Below are 15,948 nucleotides of genomic sequence, written 5' to 3'. Positions count from 1 at the left end.
CATAATAATTAAGACAGATTAACCACATATTAAGTGCTATTACTTTAAAGACATTATATTAACTACAGATTAACCACATATTAAATACTATTACTTTAAAGACATTATATTAACTGAATATTAACCACATATTAAATACTATTACATTAAATACATTATATTAGCTACATATTAATCACATATTAAACACTATTACATTAGATACATTATATTAACTGCATATTAACCACATATTAAACACTATTACATTAAATACATTATATTAACTGCATATTAACCACATATTAAACACTATTACATTAAATACTTTATATTAACTGCATATTAACCACATATTAAACACTATTACATCAAAAACATTATACTAACTGCATATTAACCACATATTAAACACTATTACATTAAATACTTTATATTAACTGCATATTAACCACATATTAAACACTATTACATCAAAAACATTATACTAGCTACATATTAACCACATATTAAACACTATTACATTAGATACATTATATTAACTACATATTAACCACATATTAAACACTATTACATTAAATACATTATATTAACTGCATATTAACCACATATTAAACACTATTACATTAAATACTTTATATTAACTGCATATTAACCACATATTAAACACTATTACATCAAAAACATTATACTAGCTACATATTAACCACATATTAAACACTATTACATCAAAAACATTATACTAGCTACATATTAACCACATATTAAACACTATTACATCAAAAACATTATACTAGCTACATATTAACCATATATTAAATACTACAAATTAAACAGATTTGAATACATCTGCAAAGATTTCTTTCTGAGGACATTAGAAACCACAGCAAGGTGAAATTACTGCTAAATAATTAGAATGTTAATAACTTCTGGCATACCAATTCTATCCATTTTAGTTGTGCTTAGTGCAATCTAGATTTTCAAATTCATTTCAAAAATCCTCTTTTGAAGGTTCAGTCATATTTATACAAATTTAAAAAATACTAAAATAATAATAAAGATCTAAAAGACTAAAATATTAAACCTAGAACCCTAAGAGATTTAAAACACAAAAATACCAAATCCAGAAACCAAAGATTTAAAACTCAAAAAATATTACACCTAGGACCCAAAGATTTAAACCACAAAAATATCAAACCCAGAACCAATATTATTTAAAACTCAAAAAACATTACACCTAGGACCCAAAGATTTAAAACACAAAAATACCAACCCCAGAACCAAAATTATTTAAAACTCAAGCAACATTAAACCTAGGACCTAAAAATTTAAAACGTAAAAAAACCAAACCCAGAACCCACAAGTTTTAAAACTCAAAAAATATTAAACCTAGAATCCCAAAGATCTGCAACACAAAGAATATTAAACCTAGAACCTTGCAGCAAGGAAACTTTTCCTCATCTCCAATCTAAACCTCACCTGGCACAACTTGAGGCCATTTCCTCTCATTTTATCACCTAATACTAAGGAGAAGAGACCAACCCCCTCCTCCCTCCAACCTTCTTTCAAGGAGCTATAGAGAGCAAGGAGGTCTCCCCTCAGCTTCCTCTTCTCCAGGCTGAACAACTCCAGTTCCCTCAGCTGCTCCTCACCAGCCCTGTTCTCATGAACAAGCCTCATACAGAATTTTCTGGGTCTCCTTTATGAGAGAAAAACAAGTAACTCTTAACTAAAATAAATCTCTTCCTTTCCCAATACATAACTTCAGAATCCACTCCTGTTGAAGTTCAGAGCAGATTCTGTTTTACAAGTGCCCCAAATTTTGGTCAGACACAGCTGAAGCTACAACAAACTTTGGTCAGACACAGCTGAAACTACAACAAAGTTTGGTCAGACAAAGCTGAAACTACAACAAAGTTTGGTCAGACACAGCTGAAGCTACAACAAACTTTGGTCAGACACAGCTGAAACTACAACAAATTTTGGTCAGACAAAGCTGAAACTACACCAAAGTTTGGTCAGACACAGCTGAAGCTACACCAAATTTTGGTCAGACAAAGCTGAAACTACAACAAATTTTGGTCAGACACAGCTGAAGCTACAGCAAATTTTGGTCAGACAGCTGAAACTCTGACTTTATTCATGATCCACTGATCCACAGAAGAATTCTGAGCACTACAGGAACCTAACACATGGAAAAATACTGATGTAAAGGGTATATATATAAAAAAAAGATGGCTAAAAAACCCAGTGTTGGGAGCTGCGTTGTCACAGAAGAGCTGCTCTGCTGCTTTATATATTTCTTCACTAAACCACTTTTCACTCCCTTCAAAAATTTGACATCCACAGCAATGGACAAACCTGAGAAACTTTACGAGCGAGCAAGAAAGGCAGGAAAAGATAAATGATCAAAAAGAGAGGGAGGGGGGAGCGAGCAAAGCGCATATTTACTGAGAACTTACTGTTGACAACTCCGTATTTCTGAGCTATTAGTGCTGCCTGCAGGCTCTTCCCACTGCCTGGGGGTCCACAAAAGAGGATCCGTGGTGTAAAGGGGGCGGCTGACCGGGGCCGTGTTTGGACGTAGGTAAGGACTACAACAGGAGTGAGAGGCAGGGGTTACAATTTATAGCCTGTTTCTTTTCTTTCCACCCCCCCAAAAACCAGATAAAATCTCTTTGGATTTTTTGTTTGGTTTTTTTTTTTTTTTGCTTGTTTGTTTGTTTGGGTTTTTTTTTTTTTGTAAGGAGGTTGTCATGTTGATCATTTATTTTACCACTGAACCATCCAAGCTACTCCAGCTCAGATCAGGACTCTGATAAAACTGTCACATCAGCAGCTTGCAGGGAAAAAAAAAAATCTTGCTATCATTACACTCCTTTACTTTCTTTCATCAGCAGATGTCAAAGCATTTTAAAGAGCAGATTCAATTAATAATTGCTCTTTTACTGGGTTGTTTTTAGCAGAAGTCTTCCCTTTTTTTTGTTTTGCTTGATAGGTACAATTTTACCATGCAAATTACAGGAGGCTATAATTACATTTAATACTTTCTGCAGTTTCTGAACAAATATTTAAGTGGGGAAAAAAAATTGGGATGTTAAATTAAACTGACATTTATCCAGCTCTCTGTGTGTGTGTGTGTGTGATTAACAGACTCCTAATTGTAATATTCTAGACCTGTAGCATAGGATGTCATGGCACAATGCAGCACTGACAACACAGAGCTGAGGAGGATTTCAGTCTTCAGGCCATCATTTGGGCAGAAGACACAGAGGAGGTTTGAGCTTCTCTGTCTGATTCCACTCTGGTTGCTGGACATCATTCTGCCACATTTTGTTTCATGGAGGAAATGCTACACTTAGGTCCATGTACAGATTTGGGGTTGGATTAGATGACCTTTAAGTGCATACAATCACAGAATTGTTTCAGTTGGAAAAGACCTCCAAAGTCACCCAGTCCAATCATCAACCCAACACCACCATGGCCACTAAACCATGGCCCCAAGTGCCATAGCCATAGGTTTCTTGAATACCTCTAGAGTGGGGACTCCACCACCTCCCTGGACAGCCTATTCCAATCCCTGACCACTTTTTCCATAAATTTCAGGCCATTTCCATGATTTTAGGCCATTTCCCCTCCTTCTGTCACCTGATTCTAGAGAGAAGAGATCAGCCCCACCTCACTGCAACCTCCTATCAGGGAGCTGTAGAGAGCAATGAGCTCTCCCCTCAGCCTCCTCTTCTCCAGACTAACCACCCCCAGCTCCCTCAGCTGCTCCTCCCCAGCCCTCTTCTCCAGACCCTTCCCCAGCTTTGTTCCCCTTCTCTGGACCCACTCCAGCACCTCAGTGTTCTTCTTGGAGCGAGGAGCCCAAATCTGAACCCAGTATGTGAGTTGTCTCCTCACCAGTGCCCAGTAGAGGTGCAGCATCACTTCCCTACTCCTGCTGGCCATCCTCCTGGGTCACTTACATCTCTTTCCCCAGTGACACAAGCTGTACTGGGATGCTCCCCTGCACAACTGCATCCAATATCACATATCCCAGCATGTGTTAGCAATAATTATATTGAAGTTTATGAGTTTACAATATTTTATAATTCATAGAATCACAGAATGGCTTAGGTTGGAAGGGACCTCAAAGATCACTACCATAACTACCTCTCAACTAGACTCAGCTGCTCAAGGCTTCATCCAACCTGGCCTTGAACACCTCCAGGGAGGAGGCAGCCACAACCTCCCTGGGCAGTCTCACCACCCTTGTACTGAAGAACTTCTCCCTAAGCTCCCTCTGCCTCAGCTTCAAACCATTCCCCCTTGTGCTCTCACTATGAAGCCACACCAACACTACTGTTGAGGAGAAATTTCCTCTTTCTTTTTTGCAGCTCTATAGCAATACTTCACAAAAGCCCTGGAAAATCAGAGCAGAAAACTGTGTGTTTGCTGCCTGACTTCCCAAACCCCAAGTAGCAGCTACCCAAGGAGTGCTGGAGCTATTCTAAGCATTTTTTCCACAACCCAGTGTATTGAAAAAGCACAAACATTACAGGCAAAGCACCCTGCTTACAAATGATGCTTAATTTGCAGTAAATAACCGAGTTAATTAGGAGTAATGATCCCCTAGACAGTCTCCACATCTAATTATTCGTTAAAAAAAAAATAATTATCTGGCTGCTTGATGTGCTGCAGGAAAAAAAAAGATCTAGAGAGAGGATTTTTTTTTCATTCCAGTTTTCAATTTATCTCACTACATTATTAATTAATAATAATTAATATTCAGGCAGTCCCATTTTTATTTACAATTCAAGGCATGAATTCTTTATGAGTGATGATATGAACTTTTAAATTTAATTAAGTAATTTAGAGGTAATTAATGTGGAAATTCTGAATATAAACTTCCTGCTTGTTTATCTTAAAAGTGCAGCACTTGGTATTAAAAAAAAAAAAATAATAATAAAATAAAAAGACCTTTTTGAGATGCAAAATCAGTGGCACATAACAGATCAGCTGCAGGCTGACAGCTACAAAGTACATTATCAATTGGTCTTGCTGGCAGTTTCCTTATTCAACTTCTGGAAGAATCAAGGTTCCAAGTCAGACTGCATTAGAGTCAAGCAAAGGCAAAGAGGAATTGGTGAACAGCAAAGCCACCAGCACAAACAGCTCTTAAAGAGGGGAATGTTGCTGGCTTTGAACTCCTCCCCATTCCTGTTATCAGACTTGTGGAAGGTAACAGCCCTTTGGGAGGTGAACAATCGAGTCACAGAGCAGCCTTTAGTAGAGACTCTCACAGGAAAGAACTGTGGCATTTCAGCTGTTCCTTGGAAGGACTCTGGAACTGTTCCTGTTAAGCTGCACTTAGTCTTGTCCTGCAAAATAATTATCAGGAGCAGCCCAAAGGTTGTTTCAGAGAGAACACAACTCAGCTGAGAGACATCTGTGTGACTAATCCTAATCCTAGAGACTGTCTCTAATGCCTAAGAACCACTTTTCAAAGAAGAGTTAATCAACTCTGGAGTATTGTGTCCAGGTCTGGGCTTCCCAGTCCAAGAGGGACAGGGACATAATGGAAGCTAGGAGGATGCTGAAGGGACTGGAGCCTGATGAGGGAAGGCTGAGAGCCCTGGGGCTGTTTAGTCTGGAGAGGAGAAGGCTGAGAGGGAATCTGATCAATGTCTGTAAATACCTGAGGGGTGGGTGGCAAGAAGAAGGGACCAGGATCATTCCAACAGTGTCCTGTGACAGAACAAGAGGCAATGGGCACAAACTAGAACCCAGGAAGCTCCACCTCAACATGAGGAGAAACTTTTTCCATGTGAGGGTGGTGAAGCCTGGAGCAGGCTGCCCACAGAAGTTATGGAGACTCCTCTGGAGAGTTTCAAGTCCCATCTGGGTGGGTTCCTGTGTGGCCTGCCCTGGGTGATCCTACTTTGTCAAGGAGGTTGGAACCAATGATCCTCACAGGTCCCTTTCCAGCCCCTAACTTTCTGTGATTCTATGAACTCTCAGGTTTGCCACAGAGGTACAATATTTACCCTGTGAGAGGACATCCACAGAAGGCTGGTCTGCATTGATGGATTTCAGAACTTTGTGGTAGATCTGGAAAATGTCAGGGAAATTTCTGTGATATTCCAGCAGATTCTTGGACACCTCCTGCTCAGACAGATCTTCTGGCTTCACCAAACGTTGCTGCACCAGCGGATCACTTGGCCAGTCAAAGGTTGTGTGGTACACCTCTAGAAGGCAGACACTGATTAGGAACTAAGAAGATGGTTTAACAGGTCTTGCTGAGCTGCAAAAGGTTTTGTACACAAAATCAAGGTCTTGGTTTCAGCTTTGTGTTGTGGCACAAGCAATAACCTCTGCACTTGCCTCCCTGCTTGTACTGACACTTGGCTATTACTCTGCAGATGCACAGATTAGAATCATGGAATCACAGAATGGTTTGGGTTGGAAGGGACCTCCAAAGGTCACCCAGTCCAATCCCCCTGCAGTCAGCAGGGACATTTTCCACTAGATCAGGTTGCTCAGAGCCTTGCCCAGCCTGACCTTGAATATCTCCAGGGATGGAGCCTCAACCAGCTCCCTGGGCAACCCGTACAGGATGAGTAAGACCTAGGCACTGGGGATAGCTCTTTAATTTAGAGACTGAACCTTAAACAAGACCTTTGACAAGCAAACCTCCTTTATAGCAAATCAAACCCATCTCTTTAGTTAGGAACATCTCTCCTAATTCCACTCCTAAAACAACCAAAGTGATTTTTTTTTTTTAATTGATCAATGCCAGGATTTCATTTTGTGATGGATGATTGGTAAAGAAACTCAGCAGACAATACAAAGCTAAATCTTTCTGACAGCCATTTGATGGAAGATACCTAAAAGCACACCCACACCTCAAAGAAAAAAAATACAGGATCTAGCAAAGATCCAGAGCAAAAGGGAAGCTTATACAGACAGATCTTAGCTGTTCCATTCTGCTGCCAGGGTCTCTGTTTGCAGGCTCAGTGCTGAGCTTTCCCTTGTCCCACATTTTATTGGCACAGGATATGATGCCACATCAACTAATTCTTTTTCCAAACAGTTTAAATTCACTAATTCCTACTAATTCTTAAAGGGAAACTATTTACATTTTAACCCCACTGGATTTAATTCTTAGGAACTAAGAAGATGATTTAATAATCTATTTAATCATGAAACCAAAATTCTGAAAAATTCAAATTACAACATTTCTGAGACCAAGCAACACCCCAGTTCCTACTCTGGAGGTCAGGAACAAACAGATACTGCACCTTCTGTGACAGGATCAATCCTTTTCCCGGTGTTCCTCTCAATCAGCACAGTGTCTGGAGCATAAAGCACAACTAGGAAAAGGAAAAAAGAAGAAAAAGGAGGAAAAAGTTAAAAATAATGAGGGAAAAAAGGGAAAAAGGGAAAAAGGGAAAAAGGGAAAAAGGGAAAGGAGAAAAAGGAAAAGGGGAGATAAAAAGGGAAAAGAAGGGTCGATCTTGTTAGTTTCTTCCTTTATTTCCTGTAACTGTTTTGGATGGATCCTAGGATTCAAGATGGATTGAAGCACTTCAAACCCTTATGCCTCATTCTCTTTTCCCAGATTCCCACCTGCCAAGACTTGACTTCACTTTTAAGCAGAGGTTTGCTCCCCCCCTAAAGAGAAGAGTGGGGTGAGGCAGACACAAATCCAGCCCTTGCCCTCGAGTACTGCCTGCCCCCAGCACCCACACCAGTTACCAAGGTCCTCCCTCACCTACACTGGATCTGGAGCCCAGGGCAGAAGTCCCCACAGATCACTCCAGATAGCACAAACAACTTCTCACCCAGGTTCTCTGGGAATGAGAGCAGTGCAACTGCCTTTTTTTTTTTTTCTTTTTTTTGATAGCCTCAAAGAAAAAAGTCTTCAAACATGATTAGAAAGCATCAAAAGACAGAGCAGCTGTCAGTTCCCTGGGTCGCTTTTGGCTAATCCTCCTCACACTTAAATACTCTAATTTAATTAATTTTCTCAGTGTATTTGATTACAAGTTTCAAACAAGTTTCTTCTTCTGACTTTCTTCTCTGTATCAAACAGCTCTTTCAGACACTTTTCTCCCTATTAAGGTCCTTGTAGCCCACAAATCTCATCTCCTCTCAATCTTTTTTTTTTTTTTTTTTATTAAGGAGACAGGCTGAGCTTTAAGCTTCTCAGTCAGGCCTTGGTTGCACAGATGTAATTGTGAGCAAAACTCAGCTTCAGATGTTATTAGCTGTATTAAAAATACATGCAAGTACCAGGCATTAAACATTTTTGCCTAACTCTGGTGCAGTGATTCTGAACCCTTCATTAGCAGTGGAAGCTCATCCAAACTGAATCCAAAGTGACAATTCATCGTTTGCTAACGTTCTGTTCACCCTCCACTGGCAAGCTCCACATCAATTATTTTTTTTTTACTGTATTCCACACAATTGTAGTAATTTCTTACATTCTCAGTAGGTCCTGCATTGATTTGGGACAAATCACTTCTTCTAGGTGGCAAGAGCAGCTGTCAAGCTCTTGTTTATCAGCAATTTGCCAGTAAATGAATGTTCACACAGAATCACAGAGTGGTAGGGGTTGGAAGGGACCTCTGGAGATCACCCAGACCAACCTCCCTGCCAAAGCAGGATCACCCAGGGCAGGTCACACAGGAACACATCCAGACAGGGTTTGAAAGTCTGCAGAGAAGGAGACTCCACAACTTCTCTGGGCAGCCTGCTCCAGGGCTCCAGCACCCTCAGAGTAAAGAAATTTTTCCTCATGTTGAGGTGGAACCTCCTGTTCTGGCTTGCACCCATTGTTCCTTGTCTCATCACCTTGGTTTTCTTTGGTTTTGCTTTTAATTATAAGGCAAAAAGAGCCTGACACCTTCATCCTGACACCCACCCCCCAGATATTTATAGACATTGATCAGATCCCCTCTCAGCCTTCTATTCTGCAGGCTAAACAGCCCCAGGGCTCTCTCAGTCTTTCTTCAAAGCAGAGATGTTCCAGTCCTTCCATCATCCCCCTAACTCTCCACTGGACTCTCTCCAGCAGATCCCTGTCTCTCTTGAGTTGGGAAGTCCCAACCTGGACACAGTATTGCAGGTGTGGCCTCAGCAGTGCAGAATCCACCCCCACTCTGAAAGATGAAGCTTTAAATCCTGGTGTTTCCGCTTCACTTGGTGGAGTAAAGTTTGCTAATTTGTATTTTCTAATTCATCAGAAGGATGAATTTTGTGTTTAGTGCATGAGGAATTGTTTTGGTCTGAGAATAAAGGCTGATTTCTAGAGATGTGTGATGGTTTTAAGACTTGTTAATTTTTCCTCACAAAGTTCAAGCAGCTCTCACACTGTTACAAGATGGAAGGCAGAGGAGGCTTGGACCCACTCCTGTAACAGAAGCAAAGCTACAAAAGCTGCTCAGGGATGCTTGAAGTGGGCTTCAATTTACAGAAGTCTGCTGTGTAAGAAGGAAAGAGCTCCTGTGTGAAAGACAGGATGGAAATTCTCAGAGGTCACCTCAAGTTTTTGAGTGAATCTGAGCCATACTGAAAGAAATATTCTGCTGTCAGGTGCCTCTCCTGTCTTCAGTTGAATTTATTGAGGATTTTGGGAAGAAACACTTCCAGCCTTTCCTTCTGGATGCAACCCCACAGAAACCCTGCACTGCTTACCAACATGCCTAGGAATGATGCCAGATGACTGCAGCATCCATGCCTGTTCCTGATTTTCAGGAAAGCCTTCCAAGATCCATCCCTATTGAACAAAATCATGATACAGTTATTGATCCTGGAAGAGATTTTTTGGGAAAAAGAAAAAAAAAAATCAAAATTAGCACTAAATATCAGTGCTATTTGCACAAAAATGACCTCATTCTGATCCCAAGGCAGCCTGGCATTTGTTAAGGGTGCTTGGCAGAGGAGAAAGCAAAGATGGAGCACTGAGTGGTTTGCGAAATGGCTTGGCAGGCACTAAACACTGCCACAGGGCAATGGCAACTTAAAAATTGCAGAAAATGATTTTTAGGGTTTTTTTTCATGTTTCAATCTTAAAGAAAATTAAAAATTAAAAAGAAAAAGAAAATTAAAAAGAAAAAGAAAATTAAAAAGAAAAAGAAAATTAAAAAGAAAAAGAAAATTAAAAAGAAAAAGAAAATTAAAAAGAAAAAGAAAATTAAAAAGAAAAAGAAAATTAAAAAGAAAAAGAAAATTAAAAAGAAAAAGAAAATTAAAAAGAAAAAGAAAATTAAAAAGAAAAAGAAAATTAAAAAGAAAAAGAAAATTAAAAAGAAAAAGAAAATTAAAAAGAAAAAGAAAATTAAAAAGAAAAAGAAAATTAAAAAGAAAAAGAAAATTAAAAAGAAAAAGAAAATTAAAAAGAAAAAGAAAATTAAAAAGAAAAAGAAAATTAAAAAGAAAAAGAAAATTAAAAAGAAAAAGAAAATTAAAAAGAAAAAGAAAATTAAAAAGAAAAAGAAAATTAAAAAGAAAAAGAAAATTAAAAAGAAAAAGAAAATTAAAAAGAAAAAGAAAATTAAAAAGAAAAAGAAAATTAAAAAGAAAAAGAAAATTAAAAAGAAAAAGAAAATTAAAAAGAAAAAGAAAATTAAAAAGAAAAAGAAAATTAAAAAGAAAAAGAAAATTAAAAAGAAAAAGAAAATTAAAAAGAAAAAGAAAATTAAAAAGAAAAAGAAAATTAAAAAGAAAAAGAAAATTAAAAAGAAAAAGAAAATTAAAAAGAAAAAGAAAATTAAAAGCAAAACCAAAACCAAACCAACATACCCCAAATAAAAAAAAACCAAACAAACAAACAAAAAAAACCACCAAACAACCAAAACACCCAACCAACAACCCAACCAAAAATCAACCTTCTAGCTCAAATAAAAACAACCCAAACCAATTCCTCCAGTTCTGAAATTTTCAAAAGGATCCCAAGCCCACACCATGTATATAAAACAAATGTAAAGGCAGATTTAATGCCATGAAGAGGGAGGGAAATATGCAGGCTTTCATTATTTTCTTAAATTATACAGGAAAACTCACAGTAATGGAACCAGCATTCCCAGAGCTAATGAAGCAACAGAGCAAAAGAAAGGAAAAAAAAAAAAAAAAAAAGAGCTTTTTGCTCCCTTAAGTCCTTGTTATAGCCAACTAAGTGTTGGATTGAGCATCTTTAAAAAAACATTTACAGATCTGTGAAATACTGTAGGAGAGCTGCAGCCTCACTCTGCTTCTGCCTGCTGCAGTGTTTGAAATCTAATCCACCTTCCAGGCTCTAGCCTGTGTCTTCTGAACCTTCTTTAATTTATCTGTTAGCTGTCTAACCACACAAGTCCTCACCACTGCATCCTACACCACAAAATATCTTGCTCCAGGAAATAGGGGCTGGAAATGGATGATCTTTAAGGTCCCTTTCCACCCAAACCATTCTATGAATCCATGAAATCTGGGAAGCATCTTTGGACTGAAATAAAGAAGGGGTTTGGGGTTTTATTTTTGCTCTTGTATTAGCTAGCAATTACTATCATCTCTCACATAAATCTGAAGCTCTGGCAGAAGGAGGTCCAAAGGTTCTCAAAATATTTCAGGGAAACAGATTCATAGAGTGGTTTGAGTTGGAAGGGACCTTAGAGATCATCCAGTTCCAACCCCCTGCCATGGGCAGGGACACCTCCCACCAGCCCAGGTTGCTCAAGGCCTCATCCAGCCTGGCCTTCAACACCTCCAGGGAGGGGACATCCACTACCTCCCTGGGCAACCTGTTCCAGTGTCTCACCTCCCTCACTGTCAAGAATTTCTTTCTAATCTCCAGTCTAAATCTCCCTTCCTCAAGCTTCAAACCATGACATCTGTAGAAGGAAACTGGGACAGTTCCAATAAAACAAGAAAATAGAGACTATTTAAAACTCCCTAATAAGCCTCATTTCAGGAGCATGCCATGCTGCTGGGAGCTGTAGAAAAATCAAGAGACTCACAACCCATTCTGGACACTCGAGGTGTTTGCTCCATTGGGTTGGAATGAACTACTCTCTGGGGTCACCTAGATGCTTAGAAACTGATTTATCCCTCAGGACTTGCAGCAGGTGAGGCTGTACAATAGTTTGAGCAGACCTTCAGCACTAGTTCTGAATATATTGTGCCTGCACAACATATACATAAGGTCCAAATCTTCTTTTGGGGAGAAATGGCATCAGATGTGCAAAGCCAATAAATCCATGCCAACAAGCCTGGCTCATTTTCTCCACTCCAAGTACAACACTTGAGAAACTAAAGCAAAAAAAAAAAAAGGCAAAAAAAAAGAAAAAAAAGACACAAAACCTCATCCCCCAAACCCTCTGCTTCTGCTGTCACTGCAGCAGAATCTCACACTCAAAAGCTGAACAGCAGACCCTGAGCAACAGGCAGTGAACACAGTGTCGTGTTTTAACCAACGCAGAGCAAACTTCAGGAGGCTTAAAGACAAATTTCAAAGGTCCTCAGAACTGCAATAAGCAATTTTACAGCTAAAAGGTTTGGCAGAGTGAGAAAACACAGCTCAGTAAATAGCTGCCTGCCACAAATATGTTTTAAGGCATTTAAAAGACACACACACAAAAAAAAGAAAGATGGGGGGAGCAGAATGAAAACAGCACAAAAAATAGTTCAGCATTTTGGAGCTGATTTTCCAAAGGTCTCTGATTTGCAGGGTATCAGTCAGTCCCTAATTAGAATACATTATCCATCTACTTGACACTTCAGTGAAATGTCTATTCCACCACAGAGCAGCAGCTTTGTTCAGAACAGGTTTATTGATATTCTGCTGCCTTCCCTCTCCATACCCCCAGTGGCTTGGTTCTGTTTTATCACACATCAAAAAGGCCGTATGCTCAGGGCACCCCATGCACAGCTCAGAGCTGGAGGTCTGAACAGCTGCAAGTAGTATGGTATCACAGGAGGGACAAGCTCCAAGCAGATGTCACAGATAAAAAAAAAAAAGAAAGAAAGAAAAAAAAAGAAAAGGAAAAAAAAAAAAAGGAGTAAAAAGGGAGTGTGGCTTGGGAAACGAAGCAAGAAGCAGCAAGACACAGCAGAGCAAGACCTGACTTAAATATGCCTATCATGCTTTATGCTAACATTGGTCTTTTCTTGCCCTCCTGACTACCATGAAAGTGTAATTAGTGACTTCAGATGGGAAATTTGTCTCTTTAAGAAGCCATCTATTTTTTTTGTTCTTGATGGCAGTCACCTTACATCCGTGTGTGGATTGCCCCTCATCGCATCAAGGGTGGAACAAAGGCTTGGAGTGAGCAATTCCACACTGCCTTTACTCCGTGGTCACTGCTGCCTCCCTTTCAGCTGCAAACCTCAATCCTCCCCTACGTGAAGACTGCTGTAAATACAGCATTCTGCTGCTGCTGCTTGAATGCCAGGTGAAGTGCTCCTTAGAGACCCATGCCAGGCTGAAAATCAACAACAAGGAAGCCTTTTCAAAGCCATCACTTCCCTCTCCAGATTTAAGGAATCCAGAGAAAAAGAAGCGCTCAAGGTCATTCCCAGATGGAAATCTCATTCCTTTGCTGGCACTACTCTCAGCTAGCAAAAAAAAAAAAAAACAACAACCCACAAACCCAAGCCTACATACTTTCACACTTTCCACTTCAATAATAATGACTTGGGCATTCAAGTTCTCTCTTGTTATTTGACCTGTACATCCTTAATTTATTTTTTTCCCCCTCCTAATTATAAAATCCCAAATTGAAACTGTCTTAGAATAACAAAAAGGGATAGCAGAAAGAAATAATGCTGAATTATCTTGGCATGGCTGAAAGAAACCTCAGCCATAGCCAGAAGGATCAAGCAGCATGAATGCTGCTGCCTTGAGGAAAAGAAGTCATCACAACAAGTTGTTTTGTTTTTTATTTTCCCCCACATCTTCATTCAGTATTTCTGGAAAAGTCTGACACTCCTCTCACTGCCTTCTGAAGAAAGGGGACAGGAACAATGCAAAAACCCCACAACCAACCACATGGTATCAGAAATAGCTTTGCCAGGCTGGATTTAAAATTGCTGAGCTTTTCAGGAAACAGCAGGCTGAGGAGTGCAGTAGAAACCTTGTCAAGCCAGCTCCTGCAGCCAGAGAACCACAGAATAGCTTTGGTTGGATGAAACCTTCAAGATCATCCAAATCCAACCTTCAACCCAGCACTGCAAGGTCACCACTAAACCACATCCAGGTTTAAACACCTCCAGGGACGGTGACTCCACCACTGCTCAGGACAGACCATTCCAATGTTTGATAAGCCTTACCCAGTCCATCAACTTTAGCAGGATGAATGATGGAAGAAGCTGAAAATGTACCAAATTTCTTCTTTGAAAGAAAATCTTTATTCTCTACATTATTTTTGTAGGTTGAAGCTATTGAAAAGAGAAAACCACCCTCTCCTTGGACAACACCACAGGTGGTGAATAGGCAGAGTCTCTCCCCAGACAAAGCTGTGTAACATCACTACCCTTGCATGGAGCTTCACAGAGGCAACATAGAATGGTTTGGGTTGGAAGGACCTTAAAGATCATCTAGTCCCAATCCCCCTGCCCTGGGAATGATGAACATGATGAACTTCAGCTGCCAAGGTAAGACCAGAAATACCCAACAGCTGCTACTGCTCTCTTTGCCTTCCCTTCCAAGGGCAGGCACTACCCTCTGAACTGTATAATCCAAATCAAAAGTAATTCTACCATGTCTTCTGTCAATCTCTGGCCTAAGCTTAGTTTCTAAATGGTTCTAAGGCACCAGGAATCATAGAATGTTTGCAAGGGACCTCCAGAGATCATTGAGCCCAACCCCCCTGCCAAAGCAGGATCACCCAGGGCAGGTCATACAGGAACACATCCAGGTGGGGCTTGAAAGTCTCTAGAGAGGAAGCTCCACAACCTCTCTGGGCAGCTTGCTCCAGGGCTCTGTCACACTCACAATAAAGAGTTTTTCCTCATGCTGATGAGGAGCCCCCTGTGTTCTAGCTTGGACCCACTGTTCCTTGTCCTATTGCTGGACACCACCAAAAAGAGCCTGGCACCTTCATCCTGCCACCCACCTGCCAGATCTTTATAGACATCGATCAGATCCCCTCTCAGCCTTCTCTTCTCCAGCCTCAGAAGGCACTGTGCTCAGTCTGTCACAAATTCATCATGTAGCAATCTCCTCACTAGCCTTCTCCAGCTCCATAAATTCCCTCTACACTGCCAGCAGTCAGCAGTGCCATAGCCAACAAGTACTAACTCTGGCAGATGAAAAGTCCTCATCTCAGCCTCACAGTTCCAGGTTCTAACATAATGCTTGTGATAAGTTTTCTGCCTGTGCTGGAAGCTCCACCTGTCTGATCCCTGGCAGTCCTGACCACATTTGTATTAGGAGAACTCACAACACAGAGTCTCAGCAGAGCTGTTGATCAATAAAAATGTTCTCCTTAGAGAACGATGGCAACATCTATAAACCTGAAAGTGTCAAAACAATGGCCCCAAAAATTCTGTATTCCTCCTGTCAGTGGAATGAAAGCTGTACAATTAATGCCAAGGCAATGACACCACAAGGAGAAATAAAACAGCTGGTGGTACATTGGTCCTGCATGCTGCCCCTGACACATTAACACTCTCAGGAAAAACCCAACATGCTGACTCATGTTGGGACAGAAATGGCATCAATCTGCTCAGTGGTGTAAAGAAAATCCCTAGTATTAATTCCAGTTCCTAGGAGCAGAGAATCAGAGAGTTGCTGGAACATGTCCAGAGAAAGGCCATGAGGATGAGCAGAGGGCTGGAGTTCCTCTGCTATGGAGACAGACTGAGAGAGTTGGGGCTGTTCAGTGTGGAGAAGAGAAGGCTCTGAGGAGACCTTCCTGTGGCCTTCCAATATCTGAAGGGGGCTACAAGAAAGCTGGGGAGGGACTTTTTAAGGTGTCAGGTAGGGATAAGCCTGGCAGGGGG

General features: G+C 40.2%; 1 protein-coding gene across 1 annotated transcript in view; it reads right to left on the bottom strand.

Annotated features, from left to right (window-relative positions):
- Positions 1-15,948, bottom strand: part of AK8 (adenylate kinase 8) — an 88,415-nt gene that overhangs the window by 58,003 nt on the left and 14,464 nt on the right. Inside the window, exons 6-9 of the mRNA XM_054393257.1 lie at positions 9,664-9,745; positions 7,266-7,337; positions 6,012-6,212; positions 2,442-2,573 (exon numbers count right to left, since the gene is read on the bottom strand). Coding sequence (XP_054249232.1) covers positions 2,442-2,573; positions 6,012-6,212; positions 7,266-7,337; positions 9,664-9,745 — 487 coding nt within the window. The remainder of the gene's footprint in view (positions 1-2,441; positions 2,574-6,011; positions 6,213-7,265; positions 7,338-9,663; positions 9,746-15,948) is intronic.

Source organism: Indicator indicator, chromosome 28, assembly GCF_027791375.1.
Source record: "Indicator indicator isolate 239-I01 chromosome 28, UM_Iind_1.1, whole genome shotgun sequence".
NCBI classification, from domain to species: Eukaryota; Metazoa; Chordata; class Aves; order Piciformes; family Indicatoridae; genus Indicator; species Indicator indicator.
This window is presented reverse-complemented; position numbering and strand designations above follow the sequence as displayed.